General features: G+C 42.1%; 1 protein-coding gene across 6 annotated transcripts in view; it reads left to right on the plus strand.

The window, feature by feature from the left end:
- Nucleotides 1-21658, plus strand: part of LOC134610961 (E1A-binding protein p400-like) — an 83464-nt gene that overhangs the window by 28696 nt on the left and 33110 nt on the right. For all 6 annotated transcript variants that reach the window (XM_063454374.1, XM_063454379.1, XM_063454378.1 and 3 more), the window contains exons 9-24: nucleotides 2559-2634; nucleotides 3480-3529; nucleotides 3746-3803; nucleotides 9339-9529; nucleotides 13116-13293; nucleotides 13388-13524; nucleotides 17760-17929; nucleotides 18642-18816; nucleotides 19009-19145; nucleotides 19308-19494; nucleotides 19603-19769; nucleotides 19882-20036; nucleotides 20147-20320; nucleotides 20722-20886; nucleotides 21086-21238; nucleotides 21461-21549. In XM_063454374.1, coding sequence (XP_063310444.1) covers nucleotides 2559-2634; nucleotides 3480-3529; nucleotides 3746-3803; nucleotides 9339-9529; nucleotides 13116-13293; nucleotides 13388-13524; nucleotides 17760-17929; nucleotides 18642-18816; nucleotides 19009-19145; nucleotides 19308-19494; nucleotides 19603-19769; nucleotides 19882-20036; nucleotides 20147-20320; nucleotides 20722-20886; nucleotides 21086-21238; nucleotides 21461-21549 — 2262 coding nt within the window. The remainder of the gene's footprint in view (nucleotides 1-2558; nucleotides 2635-3479; nucleotides 3530-3745; nucleotides 3804-9338; nucleotides 9530-13115; nucleotides 13294-13387; nucleotides 13525-17759; nucleotides 17930-18641; nucleotides 18817-19008; nucleotides 19146-19307; nucleotides 19495-19602; nucleotides 19770-19881; nucleotides 20037-20146; nucleotides 20321-20721; nucleotides 20887-21085; nucleotides 21239-21460; nucleotides 21550-21658) is intronic.

Raw genomic sequence — 21658 nt, forward strand, 5'->3', positions numbered from 1 at the left:
CTGATCGAACAAACGAACACTGATACTCAGTGTTAGTTTGTTCGTCTGATTTTTTCTATTCATTCATTCGTCTGTCTGATGAATGAATGAATAGATGAAATTCCCGTTCGCATGTCCAGGTGTTTCACTGGGCATGTGCGGGAATCTCACAGTCTGTGTAGTGTGGGTAGATGACGTGTCCCATAGGGACTTCACCTACCCACACAAAGATGGCGGCGCCCTGAATAAAGATCGGGGCAGAAGATACAGATTTAAAAATAGGTAATCTGGGGGGCTTAGGGGCATTTGGGGGTGACTAGGGGGTCAATTGGATGTAGTGGAGGCGGGAGGGGGGTTAAAAAAAAAACGGGATTCGGCATGACAGTGCCGCTTTAATAGCTGTGTGAAGTTGGCAGTACCTGGAACACGCTGTCGTATACGCCGATCCAGAACATCACAAACATGCTCAATGGGTGACATGCCCGGTGAGTATGCTGGCCATGCAAGAACTGGGATGTTAATAAATCAATAAATAAATACATGGGCAGGTCAGACAGGAGAGCTCACATGCTGAATGATATGTTTACCCACTGTCTATGTTTCTCTCAACAAAATGTAAAATTGTGCAGTATATTTATATTCCATGTTTGAATTGTTCTGACTGTTGCCGCTTACGACAGCTCTTGTGGCTAAGTAAGCCCGTTGTTATATCATGCACAACAGAAAATAAAGAATTAAAAAAAAAAAAAAAGAACTGGGATGTTTTCAGTTTCCAGGAATTGTGTACAGATCCTTGCAACATGGGGCCGTGCATTCTCATGCTTCAACATGAGATGATGGTCATGGATGAATGGCACAAAAATGGTCCTCAGGATCTCGTCACGGTATCTCTGTGCATTCAAAATGTCATCAATAAAATGCATCTGTGTTCGTTGTCCATAACATACGCCTGCCCATACCATAACCCCACCGCCACCATGGGCCACTAGATCCACAATGTTGACATCAACACACCGCTCATCCACACGACGCCATACATGCCCTGTACAGTGAAAAACGGGATTCATCCGTGAAGAGAACACCTCTTCAAAGTGCCAGACGCCATCAAATGTGAGCATTTGCCCACTCAAGTCAAATTACGACGAACTGCAGTCAGGTCGAGTCCCAGATGAAGACGATGAGCATGCACATGAGCTTCTCTGAGACTGTTTCTGACAGTTTGTGCAGAAATTCTTTGGTTATGCAAACCGATTGTTGCAGCAGCTGTCCGGGTGGCTGGTCTCAGACGATCTTGGAGGTTAAGATGCTGGATGTGTAGGTCCTGGCCTAGTGTGGTTACACGTGGTCTGCGGTTGTGAGGCCGGTTGGATGTACTGCCAAATTCTCTGCAACGCCTTTGGAGACGGCTTATGGTAGAAAAATGAACAATTAATTCACGGGCAACAGCTCTGGTGGACATTCCTGCAGTCAGTATGCCAATTGCACGCTCCCTCAAAACTTGCGACATCTGTGGCATTGTGCTGTGTGATAAAACTACACATTTTAGAGTGGCCTTTTATTGTGGCCAGCCTAAGGCACACCTGTGCAATAATCATACTGTCTAATCAGCATCTTGATATGCCACACCTGTGAGGTGGGTGGATTATCTCGGCAAAGGAGAAGTGCTCACTAACACAGATTTAGACAGATTTTTGAACAATATTTGAGAGAAATAGGCCTTTTGTGTACATAGAAAAAGAGTTCAGCTCATGAAAAATGGGGGCAAAAACAAGTATTGCGTTTATAATTTTGTTCAGTGTATAATACTGTGCATTAGCTTTAATAAATGCTGTCCTTGTGGGGACCTGTAGCAATGAATTGAGTGCTTCTTGCAAATCCTGCAAGGGATCCACTCATGGTCTCTGTATGAGCCAACACCTCATCGCACATGCTGTAAGAACTCTTTGCCACAAAGCATGAGGAATAAATAACAGGATACTTCATAGTTACATAGCTGAAAAGAGACGTGTCCATCAACCTTTCTCACATTTGTTTTTGCTGTTGATCCAAAAAAGGCAAAAAAACAAGTCTGAAGCACTTGTAATTTGCAAATTAGGAAAATATTCCTTCGTGACTCCAGAATGGCAGTGAGATTATTCCTTGGATCAAGAAACTATTACCCATTAATTAAAAATAATTTATCTGTGTATTCTATATTTGCAAGTATTTATCCAATTGCTATTTAGACATCTTTATAGACTCTGATAAAACCACCTCTACAGGCATAGAATTCCATTGTGTGTGTGTGTGTGTGTGTGTGTGTGTATATATGTGTATAAATATATAATATATATTTTATCTTGAAGCATGGTACTTGTCTCGGCCCCTTGGTGACCAGATCCCTTACAAGAGTGTATCTCTACCCATCTGTCACCTCTTGTGAATGACCTTGTCAGTGGGAGCTCCTGTCCATGTTTTCACATGGAACTACAGATCTAAGCAGAGCAGGCGAGCCCCTGATTTCTAGTCCCATGGCGGTGGTGTGTTTTGCATCAACCATCAACTTTGTTAAAGTTGTATCTATTTTTTTTGGTTGGAAGGTGGTGGAAATTAAACTACAGGTGCAGCAGCAGGAAAAGAGGAAGAGAATATTCTGTACACACGGATCAAAGAAAGGTAACAGTGTTATTTTCAAGAGTTTAAACATTTATGTGCAAATTGCTCTGTTCTTCATGCCATGGGTAATATATATCACTATAAAGATTTTCATTCAGCTTTACTGGTCTGATGTTTAAAAAAAAAAAAAAAAAAAAAACTTAAAATAGCTCCAATTATCCAGAAAAATATATTATTGCACTAACACAGTAGAGCAAAGAGTTTTTTTTATTTATCCCAGAGTTGTCATCAGTGCTCGGCCTGGAGTGCCCTAAAGATAAATCTCCAGATTCTAAAGACTGACAAAGGATTATTAGTTGGTTCTTCAACATTTGGAGATCTATCATCACCTCCAGACTTCCCATGCTACCTCTTGTCTCAAATCCCCATTGTATTCTTTAGATTGTAAGCTCACAGGCCATCTAGCTAAGCACTTTGTATAAAAGAGTTTCAATGGCTAGATATCAGTTTACGGGCAGGGCTCTCTCTCTACCTCTTGTATTTGTCTGTGTATATTGTACGTTCTCTACTATTTGTACAGCGCTGCGGAATCTGTTGGTGCTTTATAAATACCAGTATTAATAATAATACCTTTGTGGCACAAATACTCTACATCAGTGCATGTGTTATTAATACTGTGCAATATTTCACCATACAGTGTATGTATCCAACAATGATCTGCAAATTTAAACCCTTTAGAATAACGTGGCTGCAAATTCTATTATATCATGACAGTCCTGCCACCTCATCTGTAATTTTAGGGTGTTTAACCCTTCTTTAAATGATGAATCATTACAGTGACCTATCACCGGCTTCTTTTTTCTTTGCTAATACAGTTGTGAATGTTTGTTACCTTTTAATTTTAGGCGGCAACACCGGAAAGGCAGAAAAATTGGATAAACTTGGTCAAATCTTGGTAGGTTGTGATATTAATTATTTATGTGTTTACATGTATTTAATCTGTTTAAAATAGTGCTTATTTCGCCTTGGAGTATCCCTTTAACATTTAACAGTGTATATAATGCTTGAGTGTGTGTTCTCTCTCCATTCATTTTCTGGCAACCACACTATACTCTGTGTATTTACTTATTTTGTTTGTTTACATTGAAAGCTGTTTTGTGGTTTATTTTAGGATCCTACAGGCTCACAGACAAAGATAAAAGCAGAAGCACATAAAGTTGAAGTCCATGGTATGATCAATTTTTTTTTTTTTTTGCTTATAACTTATTTGTTTTGAATATTTTTATTGAAGCAATAAATTGTGAGCAGGCACATTACGGATTCATAGAGATAACATTCGGTTGCCTGCGCAGAGGCATAAATATAGAAATAAACAGGCATTGAAGTAAATGTAAGGTATCTAAACTTTGCAAGAGGAAAGGCGCTGTATGTCAACCATTTCAACTATACGTAGGCCATTAGTGGCCTTTATCAGGTTAATTACTCAGGCAACAATTAGAGGATGCATGCTTGCAGGATCCAGTATGCAATTGGTAAGCAGTATAAACAGAACATTAGGTCTTAGCTGCCTGGTCCGGGTCTGGCATTGTCCAAACTTTATCGCATCTAGTGACCATTTGGCATTAAATTATATCATATCGGCAAGACCTTACTGTCCGACCAGTTTCTCATTGGTTATCTTTAAATTTTTATATTATAGTTTCTCTTTTTTTTTTTTCCCCTCTTTTTCATATTTATCGCCAAACATAATGCTCAGTAACATGTAAGCATGTAGGTAGTCATTAAAATAGCTTATAACGTATGGTCAGTATAGACTGTTGCTAACAGTGCAGTGCTGGTAGAGGGTAGATAAACGGACTCCCTATATAAAATTCTGTTGTCTGGTATAGTATATGTGCATTAACTTAAATTAGTCAGGCATCTTGAGGCATCAATATATCCTGTTTACATCATTGCAGCCTCTAGTTAGGGACAATATTGGCATGCCTCGCACTGTGTGTAATAATTAGCGGAGCTATGAAAGCAGTGTACATGTTTTACTGGGCTTATTAACGGCTTCTGGATTCGTGGAGGACCTGCACATTGATGCTAATTGCTTAAATTGTAAATACAGGCGTGGAAATAATAAATTAAAAGAAAAAAAAAAAGAAAAAAAAATGAAATACACAATGAAGATCAAAAGAGGAAAATAAAGAATTGTGAACTATCGAACGGCAGCAAGGCCTTGTCAGACCATCTAGCCGTCTGGAGGGAGTCTCCCATGGCGCTGCAACCACACCGTCCCTGGGTCGCCAGGCCTCCGTCCTTCTTCCCCATGTCGGTCTCTGCTCACCGGTCGGATCCCCACTGTGCTGTGGGCACTCAGGAGTTGTAGCTGTCCGTCAGACCCCACCACAAAAGTCCTTGGGGCATCCGCTCCCTGCACCTCCCCAGCTCTACGTGGGTCTCCTGAAGTGCACACTCCATTGTCTCGCCCGGTGTCGGCCACATGCTTGGGGCCGGTGCTCCACCCCCGCGACCACCGGTCCGTCGGGAGGGTGGCACAATCCCGCCCCACCGGGCTCACGGCATCGGGGACATGGCTCTCCGGGGACCTCCCAGACCCAGAAGCCCGGGTATCCACTTCTCCGGCGGTCAGGGACTCAGCACGGGGGATCTGTCTAGCGCTCGGTTCTACCAGGGCCCGTGTGAGCCGCCCATGGTTGGCTCCCTGTTGCCTCTCTGTCTGAGGCAGATCTTCGGGCGGGCTCCATTCCGGTTGCCTTTGCCCGTGCAGGCGGTCTGCTCGAACCCCTCGCGGTATCTTTCGCCCGGGGCGCGCCTCCGCCATGTGGCCGGGTCTGTATCCCCCCCCCGGCCGGTGGGGGTGGGGGGGGGGAACGGGGCCGGACCGCCTCTTGTAACGGTATGGTCCTCCTTGTGGGCAGCGGAGCTGGCAGTCCGCCGTCTCGTTGGCTGCCAATCAGTGATCGATGCGTCTTTGAGAGCCGCCATTTTCCATGTCTGTCATGGCGAGTAGGCCCGTTTTTGTATTTGCGGTGTTCCTGACTCGGTACCCAGCCCTGTTTGGGCTCTCCCTGAAGCTTGGATGCTGCTTGATAGGGATGTGTCGGTCATTTCGGTATTAAGTCTGTTTATATGCCGAGTTTTAGCGTTTTTTCCGCTTTCAGGCCGGGAGGCATATTGCTCTGCTGCCTCTCAGCTCGGCGGTCCGGCCCCGCCCCCCCTTATAACTTATTTGTGCATCAAAGTGTGAATCACAGTTTACACATCTTACTTGTTATTTTGAAATATTCCTTCAGATCAAAACATAGGCTAGGATCTCAAAGAATTAAGTCATTGAGAATTATTTTGACTGTTTCTCCTTAATGTATCACCTGGTTTTGGTTTGTAACAGAAAGCGTCATCAAGTGTATATGCAATGGGGCTAGACATTTTGAAGCCCTGTATATAGGTGTATATGTATGTATGTATATATGGTGTGTGTATATATGGTTTACATATTAAGCAAGGAAGCGCAATGGTGACTGCTCTGCTAATTGTCCAATGGGTGCAGGGGAAGGTGAGTTATACAATTCTGAACCTACCCCTTGCTGCTAATGCCATGGTCTACCTGACAGTCCTCTTTCACACCTGATGCTTCATCTGCTGGGAGTCAACATCAGTGCTGTGCTTGTGCACATGTGTTAGATTACAACACTGAGCTCTAAGGGGGATCCCGCATGACTGTCGAGACCTGCTTAGAGGGACACTATAGTAACCAAAACAACTTTAGCTTAATGAAGCAGTTTTGGTGTATAGATCATGTCCCTGCAGTCTCACTGCTCAATTCTCTGCCATTTAGGAGTTACCGTATATACTCGAGTATAAGCCGAGTTTTTCAGCACATTTTTTGGCTTATACTCGAGTCAATTGTCTGTATTATTGCAATTTACATTGCCATAATACAGACTGGGGGCTGGCAGAGAGCTATTGCCTCTCCTGCAGCTCCTGTCAGCCCCCCCCCTCCTCCTCCAGCTCCTGTCAGCCCCCCCCCTCCTCCTCCGCGCCGGTCCGGTCAGCACCTCTGTCAGCTCCCAGTGTAAGTCTCGCGAGAGCCACGGGGTCATAGTGCGGCTCTCGAGAGACTTACACTGTGAGCTGACAGAGGTGCTGAACGGACCGGCGCGGAGGAGGAGAGAGCTGACAGGAGCTGCAGGAGAGAGGTAAGTAAACTCTCTGCCACCCCCCTCCTACACAGTGCTCATCCACTGGACCACCAGGGAGTGAGAGCCTCCCTCCCTGCCATGTATCAAGCAGGGACGGGGGGCAAATAAAAATTGGATAATAATAAAATAAAAAAATTATAATTAAATAAAAAAAAAAAAAAACAAAAAAAAAAAAATTACAATATTTAAAAAAAATTAATAATAAAATTGCCCACCCCCCACCAAGGCTCTGCAACACACATACACACACTGCATTCATTATGTACACACACTGTAAATAAATATTCTATTAATATAATTTTTTTAGGATCTAATTTTATTTAGAAATTTACCGGTAGCTGCTGCATTTCCCACCCTAGTCTTATACTCGTTAATAAGTTTTCCCAGTTTTTTTGGGTAAAATTAGGGGCCTCGGCTTATATTCGGGTCGGCTTATACTAGTATATAGGTAGATCACTTTGTTTATGAACCCTTCTCACCGGTCTTACATGTTCCCAGCTTGCACCGCTGCAATCTATAATGAATGCGGCTGCGAGGCTTATTTTCCTGTCCGGTCGCACCTCCCATGCCTCCCCGCTCTGTCAGTCCCTGCATTGGCTTCCAGTTAGATATAGGGCCCAATTCAAAATTCTGGCACTTTCTTACAAATCCCTACATAATGCTGCTCCAACATACCTATCCTCCCTCATACACAAGTATGTCCCATCAAGACCCCTGCGCTCAGCCCAAGACTTGCGCCTATCCTCTGCCTGGATCCCCACCTCTGATGCTCGCCTTCAAGACTTCTCCAAGGCTGCACCTATTCTGTGGAACTCCCTTCCCTCCTCAATCAGACTTTCACCCAGCCTCCACTCCTTCAAAAAATCTTTGAAAACTCACTTCTTCATTAAAGCGTATCAATTAAACTGTCAGCAGGTTTCTCATCCTCCACCCCATGACTCCTCTCCTGCAACTGTCAAAAATGACCTACCAAGCACTCAATAAACCCTTCTCTAACAAACTATTTAATCCCCCTACTTTAACCCTTTGTGTCACTATACCCCACTCCCTCTAGCATGTAAGCTCATCCAGCAGGGCCCTCAACCCCCTCTGTTCCTGTACATCCAGTGGTCTGATCTCAATTATGTGTCTGTTAGTCCACCCATTGTACAGTGCTACGGAATTTGTTGGCGCTATATAAACAATAAAATAATAATAATAATAATAACCCAAGTCACACGTCCCTGCATGTGACTCGCAAGGTAAATTACGTCTGATTGAAAGTAAAACCAGTTTTTTTTTCATGCAGGCTCTGTCAATCATAGCCAGGGGAAGTGTGACAAGGGCTGCATAAACAGAAACAAAGTGATTTAACTCCTAAATGGCAGTGAAACCCGAGAAGCATTATCTATACACTAAAACTGCTTCATTAAGCAAAAGTTGTTTAGGTGACTATAGTGTTCCTTCAAACAATCTCTAATGGGTATCCAGGAGTGATAGAGGATATATATCATATAAAACAAAACCTTATAAAATTACTTAAAAATCAATACTTATAAAAAAGTCAATACTTGTAAAAAAAAGTCTCTGTATGAAAGTCCACCATAACTGCTGCATACCCATTAGAGCTTATCTAATATTCTATTTTATCTTGCATTTTGGGGTTATCTGGCGGGAACCCTATTATTTCCAGTTAGAGTGAAATCTCTATCCACACTATTCACTCCATATTTGTGAGATTTTTAATCTCAACGATAACTCTATTTCCTTTAAACAATGCCCTTTTCCCTTCAGCTATCACTAGTGAAGGCTGGGGGAAATGATAAAACTCGACAGAATTTTGTCAAGCATTGAAAAAATATACTAAATCAATGTAGTCAGTACATTGTTTTAGTATATCATTTGACTTCAGTAAAATTCCGACTCTGTCAATGTGAATATTTCATAAAAATGTAATCTTTATAAAATATTCTCATGGGGTGGGGCTAGATAGTCACTTTAACTTCTGCATTATATGTTGATATCCTTCCAACCTTGGATCTCTCCTTCTTACCAAATACTTCTTTCTCTAGAACAGTGGTAGGCAACCTCTGGCACTGCTACAGTTCAGATGTAATGGGCTAAATTCTACTGATGCTGTACAAACATTATGAGCGCAGTAGTTCACAAACGTCCAAAGTGCCGAAACGTTGCCTGCCACTGTTCTTGAACTACTACTGTAAGCTGCAGTGGTTATGGTGTTTAATGTCCCTTTAATGTAATTCTTGCATAGAATACCTATGTTCAGGGTGGAGGTGTACAAATATAACAATAATGATTTCCATAAACATTCATAGATTAGGGAAGAAAATGGTATGCTCATAGTGTTGAACAATAACGTTTTTAAAATAATCATACAATTAAAAATCAAGAAAGATACTAAAGTATTTAATTGAATTGTGCTTTTTAAAAACTTGGCTCAGAGTTAAAGATCTAAAAAAAAAAGAAAAAGAAACTTTGCATTAGACGCAGATTATTAATTTTGCTTTGTCTATTGTTAGTGTTTTTTTTTAATGTTACTCATCTTTATTTGTATAGGTTCAGGTTCAAGAAGTGAAACAAATTCAGATGGATCTCAAAAACAACTGGTTCTTATTGACTCCCTACTTAACACTGAAGGCGGAAGCTCTATTCATGGAGGGGGGAGGAAACACAACCGTGATATTGCAGAGGTGGCCGCTGCTGCAGAACTTTTACTGCCTAGGGGCAGCTCCCGCATCACTTGCACAGTGAGTAATTTTACACCAAAAGCAGTCAAGAGGATGTCCATTACTGTTTAATATAATGTACTCTTATCTGTTGCCTAGGAATCTTTTTAAAGTTGAACCTGTCAGAGTAATTCCAGATCTCTTATTATTAACAATTTTCAAGAAACATACTTACTGTATACAATAACGCAGTTTTTTTTGTTGTTGTAGAGGCTGCCTACAAATACAGTATTGCTTCATGTGTACCCACTGCTATATTTGATGACACGCATATAGCAACACTATATCGATTGCAAGTGTCTCTGTGTGAATGGGACAATCTTAAGAAATATGAGTAAAGTCTTATTTTTGTAATACATTAATATCTGCATTGTGGTAACAAAATTGTAAACATATCTTATAAAATATCTGCTTCTCTAGAAATCATTATTTTGTTATCTGCCCTTAACCAAGACATCCTTAGCAATTTATCCTAAATGCAGAATGGTATGGTATCATTGGGCTGTCACCCAGAAGCAAATACGGTGATTTTTCTATTTCTGTTTTGGTACATCTCTTAGCACCATTAGGGTTGCCCACTGGCTGGTATTTTACTTGCACAGCTGGTATTTGAGGCAGTTTGGCCAGTGCCGGTATTGCAAAAGAGACATTAAAGGGACACTCCAGGCACCCAGACCACTTCTGCTCATTGGAGTGGTCTGGGTGCCAACTCCCACTACACTTAACCCTGCAAGTGTAATTATTGCAGTTTTTTTTAAACTGCAATAATTACCTTGCAGGGTTAAGTCCTCCCCTTCCTGGTCCCTAGCACAGGTTTTCTGTGCTAGAGCGTCGCTGGACGTCCTCACGCTGTGTGAGGACCTCCAGCGTCGCTCTATTCCCCATAGGGAAGCATTGAAATTCATTTTCAATGCTTTCCTATGGGGTGCGCTAATGCGCATGCGCGGCATTGCCGCGCATGCGCATTAGGTCTCCTCGGCCGGCGGGCGAGATCAGTCTCGCCCACCGGCTGACGTAAGCGGAAGGAGGAGCGGCGGTGGAGGAGGAAGCAGCGACGTGGGACCTGTCGCTGCCTCTGGTAAGTCACTGAAGGGGTTTTCACCCCTTCAGCAAATGGGGATTGGGGGTGGGAGGGAGAGGGACCCTCCAGTGCCAGGAAAACGGATCGTTTTCCTGGCACTGGAGTTTCCCTTTAAGACATAAAAAAATAATAATCTAGGAGTGCTTCAGGTACACACCACTATCTCATGGATTTATTTATTTATTTATTTTTTTTTTTCTTCAATTCTTTATTTTTGTGTGCAAGTGCTTGACAGACATATTTAACGTGCCACAACAGCACACATACACTTTTCATCATAGACAGTATCTTGGCACATGGAAGTTGCACATTTTTTATATTAGACATAAATGACTAGGATACGGAAAACATAAATGGTTGATACTTCATGCTTATCCAACTAACAATATACGGGGTAGGTGTAAGAGTTGTCAGATTATGCAGGCTTAATCCAGTGATTTATGACATGAGTATTTGTACGATTTCATACAGGAGTAGTTGAGAACACAGGCAGACCATATACAGTGTGGTTGTTGGCTATGCCAAGGATATTACAATATAACAAGGTAGGTATATCTCAAACGTTGGTAAATTTTTAAGCAGTAACTATCTTGTGACATGCTGGCTAGACATTGCTTAGGTAGGGCTACTGGAGTCGGGCATATCGCTGTCGGCTGACTTAGGTCAGTGGGTGCAGTAGGCAGGACAGTCAATACCGTTGCGGTGCGGAGCCAGGGGTACTAGGTCTTAGGCGGCAAGGATGTAACTTAAGGCTGCGGCTTTCTGTGATGCGTAAAGTTGGGCTATGACTCAAAGATAATATGTTGGACCTGGAGACACTGCGGTCTAGCTCAATATACAGTGACAGGGATCTGCAGGCATTTGCAAGCATCTCAGGTACTCATCTGAGTGGCGGTTGAGCTTCTCCTCCCTGTCTGGGGCCATCGTCAGGTGCATCGCTTGTAGGCTTGATGTAGCATGGGGAGGGTGCCTGGTGAAGGCTCTGTGCGGTATACGCTCATGGCTCCCCTAGTTGCAGACCGAGGGTTCAGGAGCTCTTCCAGCCCCCCTCTCTCCCCGGCTGTGGTAAGAGGTGACATTGTCTCTGAATTTGCCCTGTGCCATCCTGTCGTGCTCCTCCGCAATCAGTGCAGTCGTGTCGGCAGATCGCGCACGTGGCTTGCATGCGGCAGCCATCTTGAGGGGTGCTGCTTGGTGAGTATCAGCTGCAGGGTGGTTGCTGTAGGCCCATAGTGGTGTGTTAGTGGCCACCTGTGTAGACCGGGATGACCCCCCCGGTCCAGAGGGGGGGGGGGGGGAAGCCAGACGCCGGCCGGAGACCCGGGAGAGCGGCCGTCTCGTCCCGGCTCAAGCCCCTACACACTCCGAGCCCCTGTCGGGCCACTATTGGTTCCAGGCACGGTCTTTAAAGGTGTCCTCTCGTACCCCGTCAGTTGGGGATCAAGGTGGTCACCGTCGTGGTTTTCAGGTTAGATTTGGCCTGCAGTTAGTGCCGGTTTTCCGGCCCCGGAGCGGGAGCTCAGACATGGCACGTCTGATCCCTTCGGCGGTCAGGCCCCGCCCCCCCTCATGGATTTATTTGCCCAATAAAACTTATAATAACTAATATAAATTAAATTACTATAACCTTTGAATTAAGTTAGTCACAGCACTAAATTCCAATGTTGAATAAAATTCTAATTGATAAATAGAAGTTGGACCATTATAGGTAGGAGCCCAAATGATTGCATACAAGGATACAGTAATCTTGTGATAAAATGTATTCACCTTCCTCATAATACTGCAGTGTATTGGAAAAAAATATATAAAATCTCCTACGTATAAATGTGTGACAAAGGTGGTAATCTTATCCATTCAAGACTCTTATGTTCAGCTCCAGCACACATAGAAAGAAGAAAAAAAAAATTCTTCCCCGTTGACAGATGCATTAAACAGCCATCACAGCTTTGATTTTTACCTTAAAGAGACACTAGGCACCAAAACAACTTTAGCATAATTAAGAAGTTGGGTGTATAGATCATGCCACTGCAGAATTGTTCTGTGACTGACTGGACTCTGGGAGTGTCATGAGAAAAATGGAGACCGAATATTTACCTTTATTATACATGGCAGGAACACATTTTGCTATTTATACACAATGACATATGCACAGTATATACACAATGACACACTGCTATACACACACCCGTTCAGACAGTATATACATACAATAACTCACTTTTTTATACAGAGTATACAGACTATGCACACACTGGGGGAGAAATACAAAATTACACACCGTATACACACTGACACACATTGCTATATACACCCCACACTCAAGAATGGAAAAGTTGTTTTTTTTTGCCTATGATCGGTGGCATCCCAAAGCACCTTGCATGAATGAAGTTATATGGCTTACCATTATCATTATATTTTTGGTTACCAGTTGTATTTATTAACCGTATAAATTACAATATGATTGATGCAGTGTGTTTATAAGTCTTGCATTGGTCCAGTAAATATAATTGTATGACCATGTTCCAGGTAAAATCAAGTCCTCCACCTTTGCTCCATGGCAGTCTTCGAGAGTATCAGCAAATTGCAGTTGACTGGTTAGCAAAACAATACAAGAAAAACCTCAATGGGATTCTGGCTGATGAGGCGGGGCTTGGAAAGAATATCCAAGTGATCGGTCTCATGGCACACCTGGCCAGTAATGAAGGTAAAGAATAACGGTTGTCTCATTTGTTTTCATGGTTCTAGATATCATTGCAAGTGGTGATGTGATATGTTTTCCTGTTTTGCCCTATCTACAGGTGTGTGGGGTCCTCACTTGATTGTTGTACGTAGTTGCAAGGTGCTAAAGTGGGAATTGGAGTTCAAGCGCTGGTGCCCAGCTTTGAAACTGCTCTTGTATTTTGGAAGCCAAAGAGAACTCAGGAGAAAGCGGCAGGTAGGAACAAAATTCATGTTTCCATGAAGATATTGTGCCATTAAAGTGACAAATAAACAAAATTAGAAACTGGAGGTCATTCAAAACATACACAAATGCAACTGCTAGACCCTGAGAAGGCCACTTTCCCTCCAGGCACAGTCAGTCATAGCAACTACCCGGGAGCACTAAAATAAGCAACTCAAGATTTAAAAAAAGGCAAAAGTTTGTTCAAATAGCTTAATATAATATATCAGCAAACCATTTTACCACAGTAGTATGAACACTAAAATTATGGTCAAAATAGATAGGTTAACATGTACTATGTACAAACAGAAGTAGCTCAAAAATAATGTCTACTATATAAGGGGCCATCGGTGATTCTCTGCTATCTTGCAATGTGGGCTTGTGAACGTATATGCCCACACCACCCTCTGAATCCCGTAGTTAACTACTGTTAGGATTGGGCGGATGATGGGAGTGGGGTTCTTTTTCCCACTTGTATATTCACTCCATTACGGTGACGATTTTTGAACCGATATCTCCTTTATTGCTATCTTTAGCCTATGGGGTACTGTGACTCAACCCACCGGTAATCCGCTCCCTCAACTCCTTCCAGTGTTTCCTCCTATCAGCCACTTGACTTTATTGGCGATATTTGAGGTTCTTTAATTATAACACTCCTGTTCCAAACGTTTACTATATAGCAATATTTGTTTTTCCTGTGATTATAGACGTTTCTGTTAAGCTATTAAGCACTCTTTTCATTTCATTAGTCTAGATTGCTACTTCTATGTTGTGCTCTGTACTATTTTGTACCAATAGTTTACAGCCACAATAGATCATAAACTGCAACCTTGTTTTGCTGCAGCTCTGTGCCATCAGAGGTTCACTGAAAACTTTTGAACAGGTCCTCTGATTTTGCTATATATTTTACATTTATTTGCAACAATTATTCAGGAACGTTATCATAACTTTATACCTATTATTAATTTGTAATAGGGACAAGAATATAGCGTTTTTGCATTTTATTTTTATTCTATTATATCCAGATCTAGAATCGTTATTACTACGCTGCATCTATCACTAAACCGCAATGGTTACTACTATATAGTAGACATTATTTTTGTGCTACTTCTGTTTGTACATAGTACATTTTAACCTATCTATTAAAAGTTATATATTAATTTCACTCAGGGCACTCAATTGTTCTTTGTTCGTCATTACTACCCTGATAGTTTTTGGTGGGTTAACCCCACTTAGAGTGTTTCCCTACTGCTTCCATTTCCCCCCCTTTTTTCTTCTTATGGTCAAAATATACCCAAAGAGTTAAACACATCAGATTATCAATAGGAAGCAAGCAAGGAAACTTGTTAGTCTGTAATTACAAAACCATACTCAATAAGTGTTTATCATTACAAACCCACTCTACATTATTCAGTTTGTTCAAATAGCTTAATATAATATATCAGCAAATCATTTTACCACAGTAGTATGAACACTAACAGTATGGTCAAAATATACCCAAAGAGTTAAACACATCAGATTATCTATAGGAAGCAAGCAAGGAAACTTGTTAGCCCCTCTCTGTAATTACAAAACCATACTCAATAAGTGTTTACCATTACAAACCCACTCTACATTATTCAGTTTTAATCTTATTTATTCAAAATATTGCATCAAAATCCTAAATGAAGGCTGAGTACAAAGAAGTGTGTGTGTGTGTGTGTATGTATGTATGTATGTGTATATATATATATATATATATATATATATATATATATATATATATATATATATATATAGTGTGTGTGTGCTTGGAATTTAAATAGGTGGTTTTTTTTGCCCCTTATTGGGTAACATTTCATACTAATGTGATAAAATCGTTATATATATATATTATTTTAATTTTTTTTTTTTCGTCGTGCATATAAGTGTAACAACATTCGCGAGGTACCCCAACAGCATTCCTCACGTTCATAGTCGACAATAGTAACATTGGAGTAATCATGGTTGAATGCACATTTTCTCTTTTTTGGTAATTGTATTACAGCGTGAGATTTAAGCTATACAGTTTCAGGTTAATATATTGCTGCGAAAACCGAAAGTGTTAGTCTAGTGATCAAACATGAATTAAAATAGCATGCTTCAAACACTATGAGGAGATAAACTAAGTTACACTAAAACATGGGAAGCATCATAGTGTGTCTTGTAGTTGGCACTATTCAGAGACTATACACAAGATTATACGAACAAGATTACACCAGTGTGCTCCTGCTTGGCTGAGTGGCTAAGAGGTGATATATCTCGCTTGTCTGCCTAAGCGGTGGTTACATTTTAAGGTTATATGAGGGCACAGTCCCCATGCAGAGCACCTAGGTGATACGAGCTAGATTAATGCCACAGATTGGTGCAAGATTAAAATAAACTATGAGCACAAAATAAGGAAAAACTAAACTTGTTGCTCAGACCGGCAAGTTGCTGAAAGTGGGGGGGTGCAGGGACAGGAGCACTACTCCATATTGGCCCAGATGCCTTTGGGGAGTGGGACCCTGTTGAGGAGGATCATCATTCTATGCCCACTGATCCATACAGCCTGCCCCAAGGTATAATCAAGTACTGGGATTCTACAAGGCCACCCCGCCAGCCCCATACTCTGATACAGTCCAGTACATTCCGTTCGCTTCCCGCGGTTTGGATGGAATCCTGGGACCCTCCTGCTTGTAGCTGGCATTGTCGTTGAGCATAGAGTACCTGGATTTGTGAGCAGTGCCTGGGTATATGTCCCCGTGTGGGCTGAGGTCTAGGTGGGTGGCGGCAGATCTTGAAGTGGAGGCGCCGTCTTCCTCCTTCCTCCCCTCCATTGAGCCGGCTGCACTGTGAGTGTGCTGGCCAGTGCTGGCTGTGTTGCTGATGTCTGATATTCCGCGGTCTGTGGAGGTAAGTCTCGTTTCGATTGCCTCTTGATGGCAACACCTAGTCGAGACCACAGCATTTTAAAGGCTTTTTCAATGCGCTCTTCAAAGTGGGCCCATGTCATGTATGTCATGTTGGCGGCCATCTTCACTTGAGTGCCTCGTGCGGACAGCTCGGGAGGTTTTGGTTGCCGGATGCCCCCGATACCCTGTTTCCCATCAACGTTTAGGCAAGTACTCTGTGGAGGACCGAGATATCCGGGAAAGCGTCCGTCTCTCCGCGGCTCCCACTAGTTTAGGCCGCAAGCCTCGATTTGGACAGCACAAGCTTGGAGAACCTAGAGTCGGGTATCCCCGAGTGCAGTGGTGTCCTCTGGTCAGGGTGATTGCTGTTTGCAGCCAGTGTCACCAAGTGGTCGGGCAGTACACCCCGAATCTTGGCCCCAGACGCAGAAGCTCTTGGCAGGTACGTCTGGTCCGCTTGGAGTCAAGCTCCGCCCCCTTGATATATTATTTTAATAGGTTTAAATAAAGTGACCAATCTTGCTTGTTGAGAAATAATTTTGCTACTGTTAAGTTGTATTGCAAATATTTGTCAAGATCAGCAACAATTTTGTATTGAAATTTCCTTCCAAATGATTGTTGAGTGCACATGAAACGTGTTTAGAACTATTTGTGAGTGCTGTAAAATTTACTGTGGGTTAGGGTTGCTTAAAGGGTTACTCCAGGCATCATGACCACATGAGCGATTTGAAGTGGACATGGTGCCTGCAGGTCTGTACGTGCAGCATTTCGCTTTGAAACACTGTACTTCCATATTTTAACACCTCTGCTGCCTATGGTGTAACTCCACCTCAAGTTGCATGGTTGGGCCATTTTCAGCCAGCCCTCCTGGCTGGCTAATGTGAATTCTTTGCAATTTTGGCACTTGATGACAGCAGTGGAACCGTGCCACCTATGTCTTCTTCATTTAAAGTGATATAAAATATTTTGATGATTTTCTTTAAAGTACGTTCCACCTGCAACTTAACAAAATTCTGCAACTGCATTGCATGGTTGAAAGCTGAAAAAAGAAAAATCTGACAGATTTAATAAATTGCGCCAAAATTAATTAAAAATTAGATGTAAAAGTGTTAATTACACTTTGATAAATCACCCTCACTGTCTCATGATCTTGGGCAGAATACCAAACTACATTTTCATTGTTTTTAAAATAGTAAGGAAGATCTGAAAGGGAAAATAAAGTGTGTGTGTTTGTATATATATATATATATATATATATATATGTACATTTTTATCCTAAAATGATATTTAACTTTCTTAACATGCATTATTTTGTAGAAATGGGATGAGCCAAACAGCTTCAACGTCTGCATAACATCCTACAAACAACTGTTCAAGGGCCACAAGGCCTTTATGAAGTTGAGGTGGAAGTATCTTGTCATGGATGAAGTACATCAGATCAAAAACATGACTGAGAAACACTGGGATGCCATCTTTAATTTACCAAGGTTTGCATTTCTCACATACATTCTCTGCAGCAGCACACGCAGCTTTGTTTAACCTTTGTGCAGTGCTGGGTAGTTATGCAACCACTGTGCCCGCCTGGGAGAAACAAATACCACAAGTCACTGTCACAGTGACTGCTTGGTGTTTCGCAGAAGAGAAAGAAAGTGAGGTTTAAGGGTCCGTAGGTATTTCTCATTCTGAAAGCATGCTGCTGCCCTGCTAGCTTTTGCACTGTTGTGGTTTTGGTGCCAGGAGTTCCTAGGTTCTTCCATAAAGTTTTAGATTGGTTTGATGTCTTACCTGGGATTCACTGGCACCACTCCCCATTTCTAATTTCTTCCACCAGAGAATCGGAAACTCCTAAGTAGGAACTTCCGTCGATTTTCATGATCGCTCTCGGCCAATGAGCTAAGCAATACACCGACTAATTTCAGTGGGGGGAATCAGGGCCCTCCTGGCACCATAATTGGCTGCAGATATTAGCTGTGCAGCAACTGTTACAGTAAGCTGATGCTTTCTTATAATAAAGCGGATCTTTGTAGGTAATGAGATTCTGTGACACTCATTTACTATGCTGAGTTGTACTCACTAATGGCTAGTGGGAATTTTGAGGACAGATGTATATCTATGGTACAAAGTTTCCAAACAGCAGTAAGATGTCCAGGCAATACAATACATAAAGAGTCAATCAGGTAATCTTATGGTTCTTCACAGCCAACGTCGACTGCTTCTCAGGGACACACCCTTGCCACACACATGGAAGGAGCTATGGACCATGGTGCACTTCCTCATTCCGGGCTTGTCAAGGTCATATTTGGATTTCCCAGTGAAAGAGAACAGTGACCAGGACCAAGAATACAAGCACACCATTTCCATAAGACTGCACCGGGTAATTAAACAAACAGTTTTTCACTTTGCACACATTTGGGGTGTGCAAGTAATATTACTTTATCCCACACTATACCGAACATATACACATTTTATCAATAGTTGAGTATTGTACTCCAGCATAATGGCCCTGTGATGCAAATTGAAGTATGACGTACTAGACTTTTACCCCTATATTGTTATTGTCTTTCAGTCAACACAACCATTTATTTTACGTCGGTCAAAAAGAGATGTGGAAAGGCAGCTAAACAAGAAATCGGAGCATGTGCTGAAGTGTCAGCTGTCAAACCGTCAGAGGGCTCTGTATGAAGATGTCATGATGCAGCCTGGGTGAGGGAGACTCTGTTGCGGGAGGCCTATAAAATAGGACGAAGCCTTGTTTAATGTTGCAAATTAGCTTTCACAGAAGTCTTTTACGTTGAATTAACTTCACATTGTTTGTGTTATGATTCCAGGACTTTAAGAAAAATGTTATTTTTGTATTTTTAACAGGGCTCAAGATGCACTAAAAGGAGGCCATTTCCTCAGCGTTCTTCATGTCCTAATGCAGTTGCAGAAGATTTGTAACCATCCAGAGCTGGTGGATCCACGTCCTGAACATTCTTCCTATGTGTCTGACGCCCTGCAGTATAAAACAGCATCTCTAGTTCTGAGGGCTCTGGAATATGACCCTTGGAAGGTGGGTGACGAATATTTATTGGTATGGCTAGTTAATTGTGGTATGATGCCTGTGCAAAATGTGCATAGAATTGCAATTTCATTATATATTCTTTTCTTTTATGTTCAGAACGTTGACCTCTCCATATTTAACTTTCTTGCGGTTGAGAATAAAATGACACGCTATGAAGCTCAAGTGATTCCTAGACAGAGAGTTTCCAGGAAGCTGATTCAGGAGATCTACAGCTCGCCTAATCCTGCACCTAGACCCGCAAAGGTCAAAATAAAACGCAACAGGTACTTACTAATAGACAAATGCTTTGAATCATATCTTTAATCCTGACTCCCAATAATTATCCTGGCCTCTGTTTCACTTCTTCACACCCCTCACTCTCTTACGAACCTGCAGGTTGTTTGAGCCTGTACTCTATGGTCAGAAACCAGAAGGGAAAATAATCAATTTCCAAAGCTCTTCAGCAACTACAACTACGACCACTGCTACCCAACAGGGGCAAGTTCGACGGACACAAATCACCACACCTGCTGTACCTCAGGGGACCAAAGGTTTAATTTATTTCTGGTTATTTAAAACTGTACAATTGTAGGGCACATCCATATGTTTTTTGTGTCGCACCACAATATTTAACCTAAATAAGTGTATTTCATTTCCCCAGTGCCTGCCACATCACATGTCCAAGTAGGGGGTTCCAGACCTCAAACCCCAGGGACTGCCACAGCTGTTCCAATGAGACAAGTCAATCAGCCGCATTCCCAGACTCCCTCACATACTGTCCAACAGAGTGTCCTGTCACAAAGACTGGTACTTAGCTCTCAAGCCCGGCTTCCAAGTAAGTGTTCCCACTCACATGCTAATCTTTAGATCAAAACTGCAACGTGTCAACTAAATAACTTTAAAGTATCCTTGCTGCTTGCAAAAATGTGCCTTCTCTTTTTTTAATTGACATCTGCTAAGAAACAGGTGGCATCTGATGCAAATCCTCCTGCTTATTCCTTTCTTTTCATGCTTTATTGAGCATAGAATTCATGACAAATTTTTTTGGGGAGACTGGTTTCTTATTGAGAAAGATAATTTGCTCACTCTCTGCAATTCACAGCCGTGTACAGGATATCTCTCCATAATTTAAATATACGTAGCTAATTTCAACACTGGCTTGAGTAAATAATACGTGGTAAATGTGGCCCTTTAACTGGCTTCTCGTCTTACATTTCTTTTTCATCTATTTTGCAGGTGGCGAGGTGGTAAAAATCGCTCAGCTAACGGCTCCTGGTGGTGCACAAGGCCGTATAGCCCAACCTGAAACTCCTGTCACCTTGCAATTCCAAGGGAACAAATTCACTCTCTCCCAGAGTCAACTGCGCCAACTCACAGCTGGCCAACCTCTGCAGCTACAAGGTAACATTACGCGGCATGAGTGGCAGGATATATCGCTTTTGTAGAATACAGCTCACCAATGTATTGTTGCTGGAAAGAAGATGCAGGCACAATGCATTATCTGATTTCATTCAATGTGTTGAGATTGTGGATGGTGCATGTTTGACCGTGTATAGTTGTTGCTGTAGTTAAATTGGTATAAATTTGTTTTTTGTTCCAGGTAATGTACTGCAGATTGTTTCAGCTCCTGGTCAGTACCTTCGCCCACAAGGTTCCGTTGTGCTTCCTGCCATGCCACAGGGTACAGCTGTTAATGCTGTAAGAACACAACAGCAAGTTGTAGCTCCAAATCCCAGTGCAGTGCAGCCATCAGGTTTGTTACTCTGTAGTAGTATTCTTGAAGTATTTCTGTAGTATAGTGGCAACACATACATGGGTATTAGCGTTGTTATTGTACAGGTGGGCATTAAAGCGTGGACCCTCTTTCTGCTTCTCGCCTTATGTATGTTTTTTTGCATATATATCCCTTCTCTTGTATCATCCTAGTTAATGGTTGTTTTGAATCTTCTAAATGCTGATATGTTTGTGTATGCAGCTCCCATGGCAGTAAGGAACACACAGATTCCTACTGCAGCTTCTGATCAAGTGACAAAACCTGTTCCCAGTGTGACCGCTCCACCTCAGGTATATATAACATTAGTTTCATGTAATGTAATGACAAAGTCACACCTCTGATAACCAAAGTGCATTACCTGTGGTAACCAAACTCTCAAGAATAGTTAAACATACAAAT

This window comes from Pelobates fuscus, chromosome 5, assembly GCF_036172605.1.
Source record: "Pelobates fuscus isolate aPelFus1 chromosome 5, aPelFus1.pri, whole genome shotgun sequence".
NCBI lineage: Eukaryota > Metazoa > Chordata > Amphibia > Anura > Pelobatidae > Pelobates > Pelobates fuscus.